This window comes from Artibeus jamaicensis, unplaced genomic scaffold, assembly GCF_021234435.1.
Source record: "Artibeus jamaicensis isolate MK-2021 breed Jamaican fruit bat unplaced genomic scaffold, CSHL_Jam_final contig_426, whole genome shotgun sequence".
Classification (NCBI taxonomy): domain Eukaryota; kingdom Metazoa; phylum Chordata; class Mammalia; order Chiroptera; family Phyllostomidae; genus Artibeus; species Artibeus jamaicensis.
Window position 1 is genome coordinate 2655842 of NW_026521826.1, and position 19959 is coordinate 2675800.

At 40.3% G+C, this 19959-nt stretch overlaps 3 protein-coding genes across 5 annotated transcripts in view; 2 read left to right on the forward strand and 1 right to left on the reverse strand.

Annotated features, from left to right (window-relative positions):
- Positions 1-10742, reverse strand: part of CDNF (cerebral dopamine neurotrophic factor) — a 28581-nt gene extending 17839 nt beyond the window's left edge. The window contains exon 1 of the mRNA XM_037141266.2: positions 10438-10742. Within this exon, the coding sequence (XP_036997161.1) occupies positions 10438-10552 (115 nt within the window). The 5' untranslated portion in view covers positions 10553-10742. The remainder of the gene's footprint in view (positions 1-10437) is intronic.
- Positions 10743-10972: 230 nt separating this feature from the next.
- HSPA14 (heat shock protein family A (Hsp70) member 14) overlaps positions 10973-19959 on the forward strand; it is a 34474-nt gene continuing 25487 nt past the window's right edge. For both annotated transcript variants that reach the window (XR_008391723.1, XM_037141267.2), the window contains exons 1-3: positions 10973-11121; positions 12295-12375; positions 12451-12533. Coding sequence is in view for 1 of the 2 variants with exons in the window: in XM_037141267.2 (XP_036997162.1) it covers positions 11065-11121; positions 12295-12375; positions 12451-12533 (221 nt within the window). In the remaining variant the exon portion in view is untranslated. The remainder of the gene's footprint in view (positions 11122-12294; positions 12376-12450; positions 12534-19959) is intronic.
- On the forward strand, positions 12452-18551 carry MSANTD7 (Myb/SANT DNA binding domain containing 7). 2 transcript variants are annotated; one of them, XM_053665808.1, is made up of 3 exons: positions 12452-12533; positions 13536-15198; positions 15707-18551. In XM_053665808.1, exons 2-3 carry the CDS (start codon positions 14637-14639, stop codon positions 16228-16230), a joined length of 1086 nt encoding a protein of 361 aa, XP_053521783.1. In that variant the 5' UTR covers positions 12452-12533; positions 13536-14636; the 3' UTR covers positions 16231-18551. The 2 variants fall into 2 exon arrangements, with proteins under 2 accessions (XP_053521783.1, XP_036997164.2); XM_037141269.2 differs by having other exon boundaries at positions 14473-15198.

Genomic DNA, 19959 nt, shown 5'->3' on the forward strand with positions numbered 1-19959 from the left:
AAGTTCTCCTTTATTATTTGTTCAAATAAGTTTTCCACTGGTGGCTGTTCTTCTTCCCCTTCTGGTACTCCCATAATTTGGATGTTGGAACGTTTAAAGATGTCCTGGAGGTTCCTAAGCCTCTCCTCATTTTTTTGAATTCTTGTTTCTTCATCCTTTTCTGTTTGGTCATTTTTTTCCTCTTTCTGGTCCACTCCTTTGATTTGAGTCCCAGTTTCCTTTCCAGTACTATTGGTTTCCTGTGTATTTCCATTCATTTCAATTAATTTAGCCTTCATATGTTCCTCTAATTTGCGTCTAAAATCAACCGGTTCTGTGAGCATCCTGATCACCAGTGTTTTGAACGGTGCATCTGAAAGTTTGGCTATTTCTTCATCACTTAGATTTATTGGCTCTGGGGCTCTGAGTTGTTCTTGAGCCATGTTTTGATCTGTTCGTGCCTGTTACATATGAGGAGCGTAGCCTTAGGTGTTAACCAGGGTGGGGCCACCCAGGTCACTGGTTTGTGATGCTGTATGTGGGGGCAGGGTCAGAGAGGGACAATGGCAGTCCCCTCTGCCGCTTCCTGCCACTGGGGCCTGCACGGTCTGTCTCATAGTTCGCTCCTTCACCAGTTTATCTGCGCGCGAATGTGTGACCATGGTCAGCCCTCAGTGAGTCCACCACCTTGCACCCTCAGTGGGTCCACCCGCTACTCCACACCTGGGATCTGCCTGTGGCTTCCGGCGCACCCGGGTTGTGTGCCAGGGTAGGTCCCGTGGGTCTTTCCTGCCCGACCCCGCTCTGCTGCTGGCTCTGTCCCTCTTACCGGTTTGGCTGAAGGGTTCATTGTAATCAGACTTCCATATAGTTCAATTTTCTGTAGTTTGACTATGTTTTTGTTGCTAAAACTTTGTTGTTTTTAAACTTGGTTGTGCGAGGAAGTACAGTGCTTCCACCTATGCCTCCATCTTGGCGGAAGTCCAAAATATATATTTTTACAAAGAAAAGATACATGCATCCCTATGTTCATTATAGTTACTTACAATAGCCAAGACATGTAAGCAACGGACAGGCCTATCAATAGACAAGTGGATTTTTTTAAAGTGGTAATACAGCCCTGGCTGGTGTGGCTCAGTTGGTTGGAGCAGCATCCTGTGCACAAAAATGCCGTGCATTCTATTCAGGGTCTGGACACATACTTTTCAATTCCCAGTAAGGGCCCCTATGGGAGGCAACTAATCGATGTTTCTCTTTTTCCCTTCCTCTTTCTCTCAAATCAATAAGTATATCCCCAAGAGAGGATTTAAAAAATAAATAAAAAGTGGTAATATGTATACAATGGAATGTTATATACTTGCCCATAAAAAAGAATAATATATTACCATTTGCAACACTTTGGACCTGGAGGATATTATGTAAATGAAATGTCAGTCAGAGAAAGACAAATACCATATGATTTCACTTATAGATGGCATCTAAACAACAAAATAAATGAACAAACAAAACAGAAATAGACTCATAGATACAGGGAACAAACTGATGGTTGCCGAGGGAAAGGGTTTGGAGGTAGATGAAAAAGATGAAAGAATTAAGAATAAAAATTTGATAGTTACAAAATACTGATTGGGATGTAAAGTACAGCATAGGAATATAGTCAATAATGTTTTAATAACTATAACTACAGTACCAGAAGGATGTTAGACTTATCAGAGGAATCAATTTGTAGATGATATGATTGTCTGACCACTGTGCTGTACACCTGAAACTAATATAAAATGACATTGAATGTCAACTTTAAAACGTTGCTTTACATATTTCATCTGCTTTTCTAGTTTAGAAAGAAAAGTAAAAACAGTCTCTGTTATGCCATCTGGGGTTGGAGTAGAAATCTCCATTTATTTTGACTTTTCATTTTGGGAAGCAGTTATTTTCTATCAAATTCAGGTTATTTATGTTAACATGTAATGGATTGATTGCTATTATTTTAAATGAGTTAAATAATTTCAAAATTAAAAAATAATATAAAATTAAAAAGATATGTGAGAACACTTCTATCCAAAATCTGGTTTACCATATAAAGCTTTATTGTGAGTAACGAAAGTCTTAACTAATTATAATATGAACCATTTACCAGAAATATAAAATAACTTTAAGTATTGTACACCTAATAACATAGCCTGATAATATACAAAATCCTGACGGATTTATAATAGCAAATCAACACCATCATAGCAGATGGTTTAATACCCTCTCAACAATTATTTAATCAAATTGACTAAAGCTAATAAGGGCATTAAGCATTTGAACAATACTATTCGCAAAGTTCAGCTAATAACATATATGGAGCATTTCTCCTCCAAATTAGAAAATTCAGAATGTTTTCGAGAAAGTAAGCAACATTTATATAAGCCTGCCATTATTGAGCAAAAGGCAAGTCTAAACAAGTATCCAAAACCCTGCACCATAACAGACCACATTCTCTGAACATAATTAGAAAGCAGTAACAAAAGCAACATGGTCAGTGCAGTCATATGCCTGGATATTTTCACATTGCACACTTCTTAGTCATCAGTGGGCCAAAGTAGAAGTAGTAATGTAAATGTGTAATTTTTAGGACTTAATTCCTATCAAATGCTATCTAGAAAACTTAAGGGATATAGTTAAGGTAGTACTTAGAAGGAAATTTATATCACTGAATGTGTACCTTTCAAAACAGAAAAATGGAAAATTAATGAGTAAGTATTCAGGCAAGAGTTTTAAAAAGCATAACTATATAAAGCAAAAGAATATAAAAGACATTGAATAATAAAAGAACAGAAGTTAACTAGGTAGAGAAAATAAAGATCAATAAAACTAGTAGCTGGTAAAAATTGACAAGTTCTTAGAAAAAAAGTGATAAATCAAATATAAACAATATCCAGACAATCAAAAGACAAGTAAGAATTCTTGATAATTAAAAATATGATGGCTACAGTTAGAGAAGTCTATACAAGATTTATTTAGAAGATTAAGTTGAAAAAAAGATCTCCAGAAAATAAACCAAAAAACAAAGAAGTAGAAAAAGGGTAAGAAATTCAGGAAGCCAAATACCTAAGTTATATGAGTTCCAGAAAGATATAGAGAGCAGGGAAAGGGGTGGGAGTTGGTGAAGGTGGGCAAATATATGGTGATGGAAGATGACTTGACTTTGGGTGGTGGGCACAGATTGCAATATATTGATCATGTATCATAAAAAATTTACACTTGAGCCCTGGCTGGCATAGCTCAGTGGATTGAGCGCGGGCCTGCGAACCAGAGTATCGCGGTTCGATTCCCAGTCAGGGCACATGCCTGGGTTGCAGGCCAGTTCCCAGCAGGGGACTCACGAGAGGCAACCGCACATTGATGTTTCTCTCCCACTCTTTCTCCTTCCCTTCCCCTCTCTCTAAAAAGTAAATAAATAAAATATTTTAAAAAATTCTATTAAAAAAAATTTACACTTGAACCCTATGTGATTTTATTAACCAGTATCACCCCAATAAATTTAATTTTTTAAAAAGAAAGTTAACAGCCTGGGAAGATGATGGACTAATATATAAAGACCACCACTGAAATTCCAAATCAAGCAAAAGAGTTTTAAAGGGGAAGAAGAAAAATAATAGAAGAGGAAATTTTGAAAAAACATTTTTACGTTTGTTTATTTTTATTCCTTTTTTGTTTGAAATATCTTCTTTATATCCTTCTTTTTTCCCACAGTCAGTTCCTCTCTTTATGTCCTTAGTGCCTTTCTTCTTTTTTTAATAATTTATTTTATTTTATTTTATTGTTGTTCAAGTACAGTTGTCTGTATTTCCCCCCACCACCACTCCCTCCCACCCCAGCCATCGCCACCTCCCTCCCCTGCTTCCAACACCCCTTGGTTTTGCCTATCTGTCCTTAATTGTTGTTCCTGAAAACCCTTCCCCCTTTTCCTCCCATTATCCCCTCCCATCTCCCCTCTAGTTACTGTTAAGTTGTTCTTAATTTCATTGTCTCTGGTTATATTTTGCTTGCTTGTTTGTTTTGTTGATTAGGTTCCACTTAAAGGGGAGATCATATGGTATTTGTCTTGCACTGCCTGGCTTATTTCACTCAGCATAATGCTCTCCAGTTCCATCCATGCTGTCGGTCCCCCCCTTGTCTGCTCCAGCTTGATCTCGTAAAAGAAAAAAACCCCACCAGATTAGTGGGTGGTGGCAGGAGTAGGGGAGAACTACTAAGTATATTACACATGTTACAATGAGTTAGGACTTTAAGAGTAACCAGATCTTCATGAATATTTTGTATACTGCCTCATTGTTTTAATTTTAGTTTTAATGTTGCCCTAAATAAATTAGTTCCCAACACCACACTCAGAAGGCAGTGCTTGGGCTCTAACCTCAGCTTCTCTGGGTCCAAACCTGGGGATTTGCGCTTTTCTTTCTTCTCTGGCCGTGTTTAAATTTTTTTCCTTTGTGTTTTCCAATTCCTCTATTATGTGATTAGATATTAATCAGATATTTTTATTCATACCTTTTGGAGCACATTGGACTTCCCAATCTGTGGAGTGATGACAGCATTGGTTTGAGAAAACAAGCTATCCTCTCTTCAGGCCAGTTAACCTGTGCTGCAATTTTTCTCTGTACCTTCATTGTAGCTTCATCATCTTTCACATTTTTATCTCTTAAACGCTCAAGGATTCCATCTTGATAATTACTTCCATCTTCGAATTCACTAATTTGCTCAGCTGTTTAATCTATGATTAACCCCATTAATTCCTATTTATAGGAGTTTATTTGGTGTTTTTCCAAATACGGTTGGACTTTTATTAATAGCCTCCTGCCCTTTATATCTTCAATTCCTTCTTTATTTCTTTAAACATGATAAACATTTTATATTCTCTCCCTAGTAATTCCAGTACCTGAAGCCTTTTCAGTCTCTCTCCTTGCTTCTCTCTTCTCGCTTCTTGTCTCGCCTCATCTGGCTGTCACTTATGGTGCCCTTCTTCCACATGGCTTTGTCATTTTTCTGAATGTAAGCTTTATTTCTTAGAACTTCAGCTGTGGGAATTCTTTGAGGACTAGGTAGAAGGTGGATTCCTATTTGTAAGATTGGCATTTGCTGATGTTTGCTTGAAATCTCTTGAAACTAAATTCCTGATTTGAGATGTTTTGATCCATGCAAGTAATATGAATTTGGGCTTCAGCTTATATGTGGGTTAGCCTGTGATTATCAATTATCTGGAGATATTTTTGATTCCCCTGTTATTCAGTAAAAAGTTCAAGTAATGCAATTTCCTGTAGTCTATAAAGATGGTAGTAGAGTTGTACTTATTTCCCATTACCTGTTATAATGAAGCTCTGTGGAATTCCTAATTAACTGGGCGGGGCAGGGCATAATGTAGTATTATACTTGGGAGAGTCCTTGATTTGGCTTTATTCTCTTCATTTTACCAAAGCTGTGAATTCCTACCTTCAGCTCACTGGGTAGCAAGTGCCCTCAAAACAAAAGTCACAGCCCTGGCTGGTGTGGCTCAGTGGATTGAGTGCAGACCTGTGAACCAAAGGGTCACTGGTTTGATTCCCAGTCAGGGCACATGCCTGAGTTGCAGGCCAGGTCTCCATTTGGGGGTGCATGAGAGGCAACCACACACTGATGTTTCTCTCCCTCTCTTTCTCCTTCCCTTCCTCACTCTCTAAAGAAGAATAAAAAAAATTTTAAAGTCAGCCTCAGGACTCCTTTACCTGCTTCCCACTTTTATTTTGTTTTTGGCCTCTGGGTATACCTTACTAACTTACATTTTTAATAATTTTTACATTTTTACTTTATCCAGTATTTTTAGTATTTTGAGCTGGAAGGCAAGTCATGTCATCTTTTATAAGTTGTATTTATTTCTAATGCTGTTAATAGGAGCAGAACACTAAATATAAGTCAGTCATGGCTTTAACAAATATTAATGAGCAATTATTAAGTGCCAAACAGTACTCTAGGTTCTTGAGATCCAGCAATGAAGGGAAAAAGCCCTTACCCTCAAGATGGTATTCTAGTGAACAGAATATGAAATTTAGATTTTTTGGCCTCCATAACCAGATAATTCATTATAAATCAATCTCCCCCCCTCTCCCCCATCTCTCACTTATTGGTTCTGTTTCTCTGGAGAACACCGTATAATACAAATCCAAAGAGAGGCTGTGAGAAGCAGCTGGACACATAAATCTTGAGTTAGAGGGTGAGGTCTACCTACCTAAATTTGTAGCACATAAACATTCAAATAGCATTGGGTTGGCCAAAAATTTCATTTAGTTTTAAAAAAATATTTTATATATTTATTTTTAGATAGAGGGGGAGGGGGAAACAGGGGAAGTGAAACATCAATGTGCAGTTGCCTCTCATGCACCCCCTACTAGAGACATGGCCTGCAACCCAGGCATGTGCCCTGGCTGGGACTCAAACCGGCAATGCTTTGGTTCACAGGCCTGTGCTCAATCCACTGAGCCACACTAGCCAGGGCTCTTTTAGTTTTCTTTTCCATATGATGGCTCTAGTAGTGCTCAGTTGTCTTTAACTTCATTCAAAACAATGTTGTCAGATTGTATTGTGACAACTGTCATATCAGCATGCATTGCTTTAAAAACTTATGAAAATTGGTGAATTTTTGTGCAGCCATTTTAATATTGAAGATTGAAGAAGATATGCAACATTTTTGGCATATTCTGCTTTATTATTTTGAGAAAGGTAAAAATGCAACTGGAACGCAAAAACAGATTTGTGCAATGTATGGTACAGTATATGGGGAGGGTGCTAATCAGCTGTGTTACATGATACTCACAGAATGTGAAAAATGGGGTATTGCCGATACTTAGTTTGCTAAGTTTAATTAGCAAATATATCAAGTATGGAAAGGGAGGAGATATTACTGTAATAATTAATGCTGCAAGTCAGAAGAAACTATCATTAAGGCCTCTCAGTGACCCCTAATTCACACTTTCCTGCAAAAGAAACCCAGTTCCCAGTGCCTCCTAGCTCTTACACTATTCCCATAACATATCTTTATATGATTTCTAGACCTTAACTGTTGCTCTGCTAATCTACTACCTAGATGATGGGTTGGGAATTCTAACTTGTACTTTCAAAGATATACCTTTGACTCACTCACAGTTACATAAAATTTTATTGCAACATATATGCATACATTTGTTCGACAAAATTAAGTGCCTGTCTTACACCTCACATTGTGTTAGTCCTGGAGGTGATGTGGTGAGAGAGAACAGTCTTGACTTTCAAGGAGTGCACACATGGAGGAGACCCAAACCATTACTGAACATGAGAAGTATACTAGGTACTGTGGGGAAAACAAAGGGGCGGCACTGACCTGGGGGAACAGGGGAATGGGTGACCAATGAAAGACGTTAAATAAGGGAGTTATATGATAACACTGCCAGGGGACTAGAGAGGAGGTGGAAAGGCAGCAGGAGGAATGCTGCTGTGGCAGTGAGGAAGGTAGAAATGTTGAACATCTGTAACAAGGCAATGGAAGAAGGGAGTCAACCAGAAAGTAGAATCAATGTATACTAAGGGGCATAGGGGGTCAGGGAAAAAGCGTCTGGTCTAGTTACCAGGTAGGTTTGGGGGCCTGTGAAGGGAGGAGTTGATGACTTTGGTTTGTGACTTGACTGAGTTCAGGGTGTAAGGTATCTAAATGGGAATGTTCAGTCATGAATTGGGTGCAAAATCTTGGACTCCAGAAAGGAAGCAGATTAGATATAAACATTTGGAATGAATCAGGCTCTAGTTAGCTAGACTCTGACTGGACAGAAGAGTGTGTAGACTGAGAAGAAAGGAGGGCAGAGGACAGAACTCTGGAAAAGTCTAACACTGAAACCATGGCTACAGAATCAGAAAGATACCATGAACGAGTGGGCACAGAGAGACAGGAAGCAAAGGCAAGAAAAAAGCAGAATCGATGCTATCAAGAAAAGGAAGCTTCTGAAAGAGCAAGAAGTCAGTGGTATTCCATGCCACAGAGAAGCCAAGATAAGAATAGAAATTTATTCCTTGGCTTACATGAAGAGAATAATCTCACCATAAATCACCTAACAATTAGTAATTTAAGGATCCTGAAAGGCATTTATTGCTATAACCAAGTAACCATCCACGTTTTATTTATGTCGTGGGCTTTTTTTGTTTATTAAAAGTAGTACCTGGTCTGGAAACAGCCCAAGTGCCCATCAGTAGATGAACAAATAAAAAAGTTGTGGTATATTTACACAATGGTATTCTACATGACAGTAAAAAAGAAGGAACTTCTACCCTTTGCGACAACATGGATGGATCTGGGGAATACTAAGTGAAATAAGCCAGTCAGAGAAAGACAAATACCATATGATCTCACTCATATGTAGGATCTAATGAACAAAATAAACTGACAAAATAAAACCAGAGGCATGGATACATGGAACAGACAGATCTGGGGGGGGGGGGGGCGGAGACAGGAAAAGATTAGCCAAAGAACATATATGCATATATACATGGTCCATGGTCACAGACAACAATGTAGTGAAGATGAAATGGGAGCTGGGTGGAGGGGGGCAAAGGGAGAAAATGGGGGACATCTGTAATGGTGTCAAGAATAAAACAATTTTTAACAAAATAAAATTCAAAAGTCCCTAAGCAAATCTATAATTATTTCAAAATAAAAAAGTTTAAAAAATAATCACATAATACAATACTTTTAAAGACCTGAAAATGTTTACAGGTTTGTTTGTTTTTTTTCCAGTAAGCCTCACATGACCTAAAGCAGGACTCAGAAACTTAAATATTCACAGGGGCCAGGCAAATAAAATGCATGGGTAAGGAAATTCCAGTATAGGAAAGACGGAAACAAAACTCAGAAACAGAACACATGTCCTTTCTAAAAGAAGCAGCCATAGCCAATTCCCACTACTTGGACACATGGACTGGTCTTAACAGGTCACCTGGTACTTTAAGAAAAGGCAGAAGTCTTCCAATTTTAAAAGTAGCCAACTGATTTAAATGTTTTTCAAAATGCTTTGTGAACTTATTTCAGTAGGTCCCAGGTGGCTCCTGGACTATTAGTTTCTTATCTTTGCCTTAAATTACATATAATATAGCATTTTAATCCTATACCTTAAAGGAAATTAAGTGGCTAATGAAAGTCTGATATGCAGTAAGACAACCAGATCTAGAATCTAGTTCTTCTTGTTCTAAAACTAGTATTTCTTTTGCTATAAATCTATAACTTCTTTATCTAACAAAGGGAATATATACCCAGGTTAGTCAGACATGCAAGTTAATAATCACAACATGCGTATTAAATTAAGAATGGATGGCATAAGCTTCGTGTTTATTAATCCAGATACTCTGGCTTTTCTGAAATGTTTTTAGGTAGACGCTCCAGAAAATAAATTACTGATGACTAATCAATTGTTTATGCCTCAAAAATTCGGCTTGAAATGTATAGGACACAAGTGTAAGCGATCTTTAAACAACATTGTAACTCAGCAAATATCAATATAAAGTTTTCAGAAGTCACATTCTTAATTTCTGGAGAAAAGTTTAATTACTGCAGGGCTGACAGAAAACTGGCTTGTGTTCCATAGCTTAGCTGTCATAGACTATACACACCCGTTCATTCAACACATATTGTGAATTTACAATTTCCAGTTAAGTAATGATTGCAAGCTTACAGAAGGGTGAGGATATGCATTTAAATTGTTTCAATGCAGGTTAAGTGCTACTGTAGTGCAAAAGGATGAAGCTAGTGGACCTAATTATCTTTGATGTTAACAGCCTTCAGAAGGAAATATTATCACGCTGATTTTGCCAAAAACAGGTAAGTCTGCCAGAGCCAGAGAGTACGTGTTCTGATTTCAATCCATAGCTGAGATTCCATGTACTTCAAAGGAATCGTTCTTCTGTATTTTCTAAAGAGTTATTGTCCTCCTTTGTAAATCAGCTTTTCCTTGTAGTCATAAAAAACGCTAGTTATGGCCTCAGAGTCCTTAGTTAAAGCCACCTCAACTCAATTACAGGCAACGTGTCAGGTTTTATTTTCCTTTGGGGAGTTGCAAACTAATTTAACTTAAAAGACATCTCCTGTGCAAATCTCGCCAGTTAGTAGAAGCTGAATCAATTCGGCGCCAGGGTCGTCTGAATGTAGACGCGTTTGCACAAAATCGAATCCAGATCAAAACCCACCAGCCTTGACAACGCAGTTTAACCGTCAGACAGAGCAGGACGTGCCTCGGGGTGTCAAGAGGCCCAGCTCGAACTTTCGCGCAGACTCGGGCTTAGGCGATAGGAAACTAGAGAAAGGGCTCGCTTTTTCGAAGTGAAATATTATTTATAGCCAAAACCTGAAAAAAAGAAAATAAAGCCGACAACAGCTGAGCTGCAGCGCGGTGCCGCCGCCATGCAAGCAGGTCTCACACCGCTCACCTTCACAGTCGGCCCCCGTGCGCCCCCCAGCCTCCTGGCCCTGTGTCGGCACCAGGTTAGAGACCCAGAGCCAGGCGCAAAAGGCCACCATTGCGGCTGGGCTCGCGCACCACATCCTGAACCGGCAGCTCCAAACTCCTCAGACACCTGCACCCAACGCCAGCTTCCAAACTATCGCCGGAAGCTGCTACAGTACTCCAGGGAGCGGAGCAAACCCGGAGTTCCTAGGGCAAATGACGCCAGTCAACCCACAGTTAGAAATGGGTCCCATCAAACTAGCAAAAAACCAGGCGGGGCGGAGGAGAGCTCCCCCCTCCTTCTTTTTTTTTTTTTAATTTTTCTCCCCGCCTCCCTACTGGCGCGTGCGCACTAGAGTACATGCAGTGCCTTATCATCGGGGCGTGGGGGGGAGAGAGAGAGGCACTAAAGCTATTCGTTAACTGCTCTGCGAGAGGCGGGACCTTCCCGCTGATTGGCGACGACGCGGGAGGCCGCGGCGTTCGGAAGGGACGCAGTGGGTGGGCGGGAACGTGAAGTCTCCGCGGTGCCTGATGGGGCTGTTGGGAGCCCGAGATTTGTAGCTAGCCGGCGAGCACTCTTTACTGCTGCTACCGTCTCTGCCGCCTCATGGCGGCCATCGGAGTTCACCTGGGTTGCACATCAGCCTGTGTGGCCGTCTATAAGGTGAGGGAATGAGGGGCTGGACTAGGGGCCTAATGTCAGTCACCCCGTTCTCTGAGTGCGAAGCCAGGTCCTTTGGTTACCTATGGCGTTGTGAAAGGCATGTCACCGGCCTAGGAAGGTCGCGCGGAGAGGCGCTACTGTGGGGAAGTTTCGAGGCCAAGAGCCGGGCGGACCCGACCTTCTCCCCTGCGACCCCGGAAAGCCAGCTGCGCCCTGGTGGAGGGTCGTGAAGACGCTTCCGCGCGGAGTCCGCTGGAGGCCCGAAGCTGTCTCGGGGACACCGTGGTTTCCACGAGGCCCGGAAGGGGGCGGTCCCGGGAACGTCAAGGCCAGAGGAGGCTCAGAGGGGTCTTGGGGACGTCGTGGGTTCCGTGAGGTGTGGAAGGGTCTCGAGGACGTCGCGGTTCCTTGAGTCCTGGAGGGGAGCGGCCCCTGGGACGTCGTAGGCGCGGGAGGCCCCGGGGTTGGGGCGGTCCTGGAGATGTCAAGGCTGCAGAAACCCGGAGGTTCTCAGGGATGTAGTGGTCGCAGGAGGCCTGGAGCTTTCTGGACGTTTGCTGGGAAAGGGCGGGGTGGCCGTCATCTGGAACTAGAGCTGTGAGCTCTAGTTCACCTGCATGCCCGTGCAGCATGTGAAGCGAGTTGATGGTGCATGGTCTGCGTTGACTTTTGGCCTTTCTGGAAATTAAGAGAGCTTGAGAGAGTTGTGGCCTTCCTCTCAGCGGGGAGACGGGAGGAACAATAATACTGCACTTACCTGGCACTTGCGTTTAAATGTCCAGTGATTTGTAGGGAAAAGGCAAAGGGATTAGTGCCACTTCATTTTTTGTAGAAAGGGGAATAAAGATGTATTTGCAGAGAAAGGAAGAGAAGTAGAAAGGGTGGTGTAATAAGATTTGTTTTTGGATAAAGATAGGTTGTTACTGTGTTTGTTCCAATTCTTGACTTTGCAGAGAAGACAAAAAAAGATGCGGCAGTTTTTCATGGAATGTTGGCCTTATAAGTCTAGGAAATTAATAGTAGCAATTAAATCTACAAGTTTAAAACTTTGATACAGCAGTTTTTCTTTCCACATATATGGCACAGTAACACTGGCAGAATACGTCTGAATATGCCTAATGAGGCTATATATTTTATTCCGAAGAACTAATGTAGTTGTGTGTTTTTCTCCAGGATGGCCGGGCTGATGTTGTTGCAAATGATGCAGGAGACAGAGTTACTCCAGCTGTTGTTGCTTACTCAGAAAATGAAGAGGTACTGTTCCCCCTCATTCTTGTGCCTTGAGATAAGTAAAAATTACATGCATTGTAATATATTACTCTTTTTCAGGTTGTTGGATTGGCAGCAAAGCAAAGTAGAATAAGAAATATTTCAAATACAGTAATGAAAGTAAAGCAGATTCTTGGCAGAAGGTATGGAGTAAAATATTATTTTTACATATGGTAATAAAAATGTGTTTATACATTCTAAACATAATGTGAAATGAAGCTAGAAGCACTTTGTTGTTGTTGTTGTTGACAACTGAATCATTTCAGAGAGTACCCCAGTAGGCTGTTTCTTTCGATGATTAGTACTGAGTCTTCTCAAGGATGGGATTCACTCAGACTTGCTGACAGTTCTGTTTGTATTGACAAATGCCAACATTCCTTTAGTTCTGACAGCTTGTGTCATTCAGAGGTGGTAATTTGGACTCTTTACAGCTTTATATTTTTTAACTGAGGGAACTTGAAAGATTTTGTGGGAATTTGATGACTTCATTGCCTTGTGGTTGAGTGCTAAGTCTACTATATTTGGTCATAATTTGTGTAGACACTGGATTTTCTTCCTTGGGTTCTTTTGTGACACTTTCAGGGAACTAGCTTTTCAGTGGCTTACAAATTTAATCATTAGAGAAATAGCTTAATTAATGTTTTAAGTAAGAATCAGGTTAATAATCTGCTATAACTTTAATTAAAAGATTAAAGAGGCCTGCTTCCCCAGACTCATGTCTTCTCAAATTATAGATTCCCACTATAATTAGGGGGTTTCAGTTTCACTGGACTAGTAATACTTGATATAGTATTTTTTAAGTTTTCAGAGTGCTTTCACATCTATTATTTTATTTAATCCTCTCAAATCCCTATAAGATTGGTAAGGTAGGTTTTAATCCTTCCCCATTTACAGATGAGAAAATCAAGGTACCCTAAATTAGTTAGAGGGGTGAACTAGATAGGACTGCAGTTCAGGCTTCTAACCCTTAGCCCAGATTGTTTCCTTTGTATGTTGTTCGGTTGAGAATGTAAATAGAAGTCTCCTTATGTTGATGTTAGAATTTGGGGATTACAGATTAAATTTAATATTTTTATACATAAGATATTTTTATTATTCCTTACCTGTATGTAGTTAAACTGAACTTGACACTTTTTTTCCCTTAGGGTATCTGTGCACCAAGCCAAAAACTGTAGTATTTAAGAGCAAATTCAAATTTTTGTAATGATGAAGACAAATTAGTTGGTGTCAAAGATACTCAAATTGTAAATAAAAAAAAGCAGTTAGTTATAGATAATTGAAGCTAGATTCACTTTAAGCAGCTGACAATATGAGTTTTTCATTGAACTTTTTGAGTAATTGTACATACTGTTATAAGAAATAATACAAAGAGATCCTATGTATTACTGGATTTACCACTTTCTCCAGTGATAACATCTTGCAAAATATAGGGTAATATCACAAGCAAATACATTGATCCAATCAAGATCTAGAATCTGTCCATAGATTTATATCCCCTGGTAGCCCTCTTTGTTTTATGCTGCTGTTTTGGGGTAGACAGTTGGAGTAATGATGTTGTTGTCTTCTATATTATACAAAAAGTTTTATATTAATAGGAATAACTTTTCTGGCTCTAAAAGATATCTTTTAATGAAGCAGTGCAATGGTGACAGTCAGATGGGTAATATATAGCCACAGCATGCTGCTTAGGCCAAGATTAGTGAAAGACGAGCACCCTTCAAACAAACTGCTACACCGTGGTTCTGCTAGCACTTCTTGAGAGTAAGCGGCCTCATGCTCCAGGTGTTTCCCATCTCCGTCTGTCTGCTTACAAGACAATGGTGATTTTTACAGACACTCAGTTGTACCAGGTTTCAGCCTTGGAAGCATTCTGTCCTTCGTGGAAGAGCCAGTCCCCTTGTTTATCAAGCCAGTAAAGCCCTTTTTAGTCCCTGGTCCAGTGTCCATCCTGGATGAACTCCCAGAGTTAGGCTTTCTCAATCTTGGCATCCTGTTTGTTTGCGACCTACTTACAGGTAGCATTGCTTAACTTGCTGCCACAATTATCCTTACTATAACTCTCGTTCCCCTGTGGCCTTCCAGCCAGAAATTTGGTCCTTGGACCTGGCTTCTCAGCAATTAGCCCTAAGAGGGAAGAATCTGCTGTCTCCTGGAAATAGACTGAAAGCACCCAGAGCTTCCCCACCCCTTCAGATTTGGCGCCTTGCTGCCCAGGAGCTTTCTTCAGCTAGCCTTCCCAGTCCACTATGGCCAGTTCCAATAGCAGTGCGGGCATCCGATGGTCCAGACAGGAAACACGAACTCTTCTCTCCATACTTGGCGAGGCAGAGTACATTCAACGCCTCCAGACTGTGCATCACAATGCAGATGTCTATCAGGCTGTGTCTAAGCGAATGCAACAGGAAGGCTTCCGCCGCACGGAACGTCAGTGCCGCTCCAAGTTTAAAGTTCTGAAGGCATTATATTTAAAGGCATACGTTGCCCACGCCACAAGTATGGGTGACCCACCACACTGTCCATTTTATGATACATTGGATCAGCTTCTCCGAAATCAGGTAGTGACTAACCCAGACAACTTAATGGAGGATGCTTCTTGGGCCAAACAGTATGATCAGAACTTAGGGGTCTCTGACACCCCAGGGGAAGAGGGAACCAGCATTCTGAGAGCAAAAAGCACTCAGGCAGCAGATCATCAGCCTATCTCGAAAGCAGTTAAGGAATCAGATGAGGATTGTCAACCGAGAATCAGTGACCAGACGCAAGAAACCAGTGACCTTGAGGACTCCTGGGATGAATCCTCAGGCGCAGGTAATTCCCAAATATGTGAAGGATTGGGGTCCCAGAGTCACTTGGTTCTAAACAGTATATGTTTGGGTGGTGTTCCTTTCAGCATCGTCCCTATTTTTTTACCACTTCCCTCTTTTAAAAACCTAATAGTAAGATAAGGAGCTCCAGATATTTAAAAGCTATGACTCTAGGTATATAAAATATTAGAACTCTTTAAATGTAGAAGTACTCTTTAGAACCAAACTATTTTGGAATTATTTATAATGGCTAATTAGTCATTTGTGGATATAGAGTGGGTTGGATAGCGAAGTGGAAAGGGGCTCAGGGAGGTAAGGGGGAGGTTTTGGAGGAAAGACTACAATAAAATAAAATGTCCAGACCAAGGAGATGAATTCTTCCCAGTCTGTTGTGGAAGGAGGCCTTTCAGGAATGACCACAGTTTTGTAATTGTCTCTCAGCTCTGCTGCTGGCTCCATGCATTCCATTAGCAGGAATGTCCTCTCTGCAACATTGTTGCTTTGTTTTTCAGGGTGCTCTCAAGGGACCCCCAGCTACAGCAGTTCCCACCACCTTTTCAGAGGTGCAGTTGCTCCCTGTCAGAGCAGCCCCATGACCAGACTGGGTGTGTCCGGTGAGCCCAGTCCCTGCACCAGCACCAGCCGAAACACTCCTGGGGTGGCCTCCACACAGCAGCCTCCAATCTCCTCCTCCGGAGTTCCTTTTGTTTCTGGTGGGGATAGGCCTTTGACCAGTGAGCCCCCTCCAAGGTGGGCAAGGCGACGAAGGCGGTCAGTGGCCAGGACTATTGCAGCTGAATTGGCAGAAAACAGGAGATTGGCACGAGAACTCTCAAAGCGTGAGGAAGAAAAATTGGACAGGCTGATTGCTATTGGTGAGGAGGCCAGTGCCCAGCAAGATGCGGCCAACGAGCTCCGCAGGGATGCCGTGATCGCAGTCAGACGCTTGGCGACAGCAGTGGAAGAGGCAACCGGTGCTTTTCAGCTAGGGCTTGAAAAATTGCTTCAGAGGTTAATTTCAAATACCAAAAGTTAGGAACTGATTATAAAAGGGCGTATATCCTAAACACTTGCCTTTTGGTACCCTGGCTCCTTTTCCATGTCCTCAGAAAAGAGTGGATGAGCCATAAATATACAGAAGAGTAGGAATATACGTGCTAGTTGCTTTTCCCAAACTTCTCCACTAATTGGAAGACTTCGGATATGTGAGAGGTGGCCTAATGGGAAACGGATGGAGCCAAGTCCAAAAAGCTAGTTAGCCCTGGCTTTGACACTGATGTGAGGGAATTTAGTTTACCTTTCTAAACCAGTTTCTTCATCGGTAAAATGGGAGCTAGCTAACAGTTCCTGACATGCCTACCTCACAGGGTTGTTGTGAGGATCAAATGGCTAATAGATATGAAAGGGTTTAAAAGTTTAAAGGTACTATACACATATAAGTTATTAATGTATATGACCTTGGCCAACATAAGGTGAGGGTGAGTCACATTAGTTGAAAAGATATAGAATCATGGTTGTATACCATGACCTCATTGCTTGAATATATGTTTAACCTGACTGTTTTCTGGAGTTTAAAGTCTTCATTTTTTTAAAACCCTCTATAGTTCAAAACTGCTATAGACACAACATGTATTTGTATCTTTCTGTTATTTTCACTGCTATGTCTGCGACATACCTACTAATAAGCGCTCAACAGTCATGCCATCTTTCCCTCCATTTTCATAGTTCTTCATCTCTATAAGAATACAATTCAGAACTGACAGGGAGCCCCAATCATGTGTTATGGTTCATATCTGTAATCTGATATAATGAGATATTGGCGGTTTTATAAAATACTAAATATAAGTAAGTTCTTTGCATTCCATATTATTTGGGTCCCTTACATGCACAATTATATATCTTTAAGTTTGGGTTGCTATTCGAATATCATGGAAAGAATTTGGATTATATCAGTTTCCTAAGTTCTTATAGCTAATTTCATTCTTTTCTGTTAGTCTTGTTTCTCGTGTTACAGAAGGGAATCCCTAGAAAACTTCCCTTCTAGCAAACTTTCCAAAGTCACTTTTTCTCACATGGTATAGATGAAACATCACCTAGTTAGTGGCATACAGTGGAAGAGAACAACCTTAGGAACAGTTGAGGGTGATGTAAATAAAGACCACCTGCAACAGATAACTCCTTTTAGGCCCAAGCTCTCAACAAATACATTCTGTTTATGCCAAAAACATACCCTTTGGGATGTAGAAAAGTGTTAAGCCATATTTCCTACTTAAAAAGTTTTTCTTCATTCTAGAGGCTGGAAACAAATGTCTAAGCATGTTGGGAGAGGCTTTATATTTTGCAGGCTGGGATACTTAATGCTGGAAATACCAATAGCTGAAGAAACAGTCCAGGAAACAGTGGGAACATACCTAAGCCATGATGGCAAGCAAGTGAGCTGCTCTGATGAGTGGGTGGTGGACATAGGAGGCTGCAGATGTGGTAGCATACACTGGAATCTAGTTAGAACTCATAGGTTCTAACCCTGTCACAGTTAAATTGGCAAATCATTTGAATAGTCCATTATATGGAGGGTTAAGTGTCAGTTATAACTAGGTTACATGAATGTAGGTAGGTAAACTTTTTGGAAAAACAGGGAAGTACTTGGTGAACAATTTGGCCTGTACTATATAAATTTATTAATGGTAGCAAAATACATAAGGATTTATTTCGCATAATAGAAGTGCTGAAGTACAGAAGTGGAGTTAAACTTTGGAGGTAGTACTGTAAAAAGTAATGGGTGAAGTGGCCTTAACGTGGGAATAAAACTAAAGGGAACGGTCTTAAAGAAGTAAACAGAGAAAAGGGCAAAATATTGTTAAGAGGAAGAAAGTTGTAATAAGGGAACATTGTATTGAAAAACAAGCCCAGAAATCCTGCCTAAGCTCTGGGCCCAACCATTACTACCTATCCATCCTTAGGTGGGTCATTTCACCATTCTGTAACTCAGGATTCTCACTGATAAAGTGGGAAATTAATAACTATCCTACCTACCTCACTGGAATGTTGTGAGCGTCAAGAAATAGATGAATGTAAAAATGCTCTCGCGCACGTAGAAGGCACCATACTGTGACAGTAGTGGGAAAGGAAACTCTGTAGCTCGTCAGTGCCGGTGTGTGCCAGGTCCGAGGACCTGCTGACTGCAAAGACGAGGAAGAGAAAGTGGAATTGCTGGTAAAGGTTGTAATACAATGGTAGGATTAACACTGCCTCCCAAAGATCGTGATGTAAATGAGGTGCTGTGTGTACCAATCTCCCACCACCCTTTGCTTTTCTGTTACATAATCCTGGTGTGGACAAATAAAGTTTTTACTTGTATGTAGTTGTCCGTCACTTCACTACTTTCTGGCACTATCTGTGATCATTTGCCGTCACCTGCATTCTCTTTCTGTTTTTCTGCTGGCTAATCTCCAGGGTCTTGCCTCTACATGGCCCTGAGAGCTATGTGTGCTTTCTGTCCTCACATAAGTGTAGCAGTTGAGAAATAATTTTCCATTTCTAAGAGTTCCGTGTATTCCATAAACTTCTTTCCCAGCAAGTATCTTGTCTGAGTAGTAGATAGCCTACACATAATAGGATAAATCATCCTGATTGACTTATATTCTATACTAAAAAAAAAAAATGGTAAATGTGCATGGATTATAATATTGGTACAAAAAAATCACTATGGGCATATTTCATCTTTCTTACTCTTAAAACCTGTTCCTTCTCTAACAATTTTTAGATGATAGAGGAGGAAGTATGAAGAATATACAAATATTCAGAGTTCTAAGCCAAATTAGTCAATTTTCAGCCCCTTGAATTTTATTTATACAGATTAGGGTCATCAGATGTTCAGTGACTCTTCAGCAATTAGCCACTATTAATTTTCACTTATTAAACATTTAACACTGGCTTCTGAACAGAATAGCCACAGCCCCCTGGAAGAATAGTTTAACGGAAGGATTTACTACTTAATTTCTAGATGAACTTAAACCAAGGATCAAACACTCCTATTTCTGCTCAAGGGGCAGAAGTACTTTAATCATGTACCTTCTTACTGCCAGGCAGTTGGGTAAAGTGTCTACAACTATACCCTGATAGAGAAGATTTGGGATCAAATAGGACTCTGCCCCTTATTAGCTAATAAGTCATTAATCCTCTGTGAACCTGTTACCTCTAAATACCTGCCAAATTAACGCCACTTATTGTGAAGATCAAGTGATAATATATGTGAAAAAATTTAAAGTCTACATAAACTGATATTACTATTTTGAACAACGTAACACCCAGTAGTTCTTCATTGCCATGGACATTACTTAGTACCCACTTTATATAGTACATTATAGGTCTATCTACCTGTAATACTCTGCGCCTTTTCATACATAACATTTGTACTTTTGCTCACTCCTGATTTTGGATGTTAATTCATAGGCCAAACAACCAAGATGGTGTTAGGCAAGCTGGTTTGCCCTTCATATCCCAGTGGTTGTATTTTCAGATTATAGATGTGAAAGTATACAACAAAATCATTGATACAAAAATTCACCACCAAATGTATAGCATCTTAATGTCAGCAAGAGCAGAACAAGTAAATGCTAGCTAAATGCAAAGATGAACACTTTAATAGAATTACTATAACCATTGTAAATATCCATTCATTTAATCAGTCTGTAATACTTGGAAATTTTTTTAATATTAAGCAACTTAATTTTGTTTGTTTTTTATATTCAGTCCTATAGGAAAA

Bases quoted from the DNA above. Each gene is read 5' to 3' on its own strand.
- MSANTD7 (XM_053665808.1), top strand. From the start codon at position 14,637: ATGGCCAGTTCCAATAGCAGTGCGGGCATCCGATGGTCCAGACAGGAA. The intron at 15,199-15,706 runs GTAATTCCCAAA...TTTGTTTTTCAG, and splicing joins GGATGAATCCTCAGGCGCAG to GGTGCTCTCAAGGGACCCCC.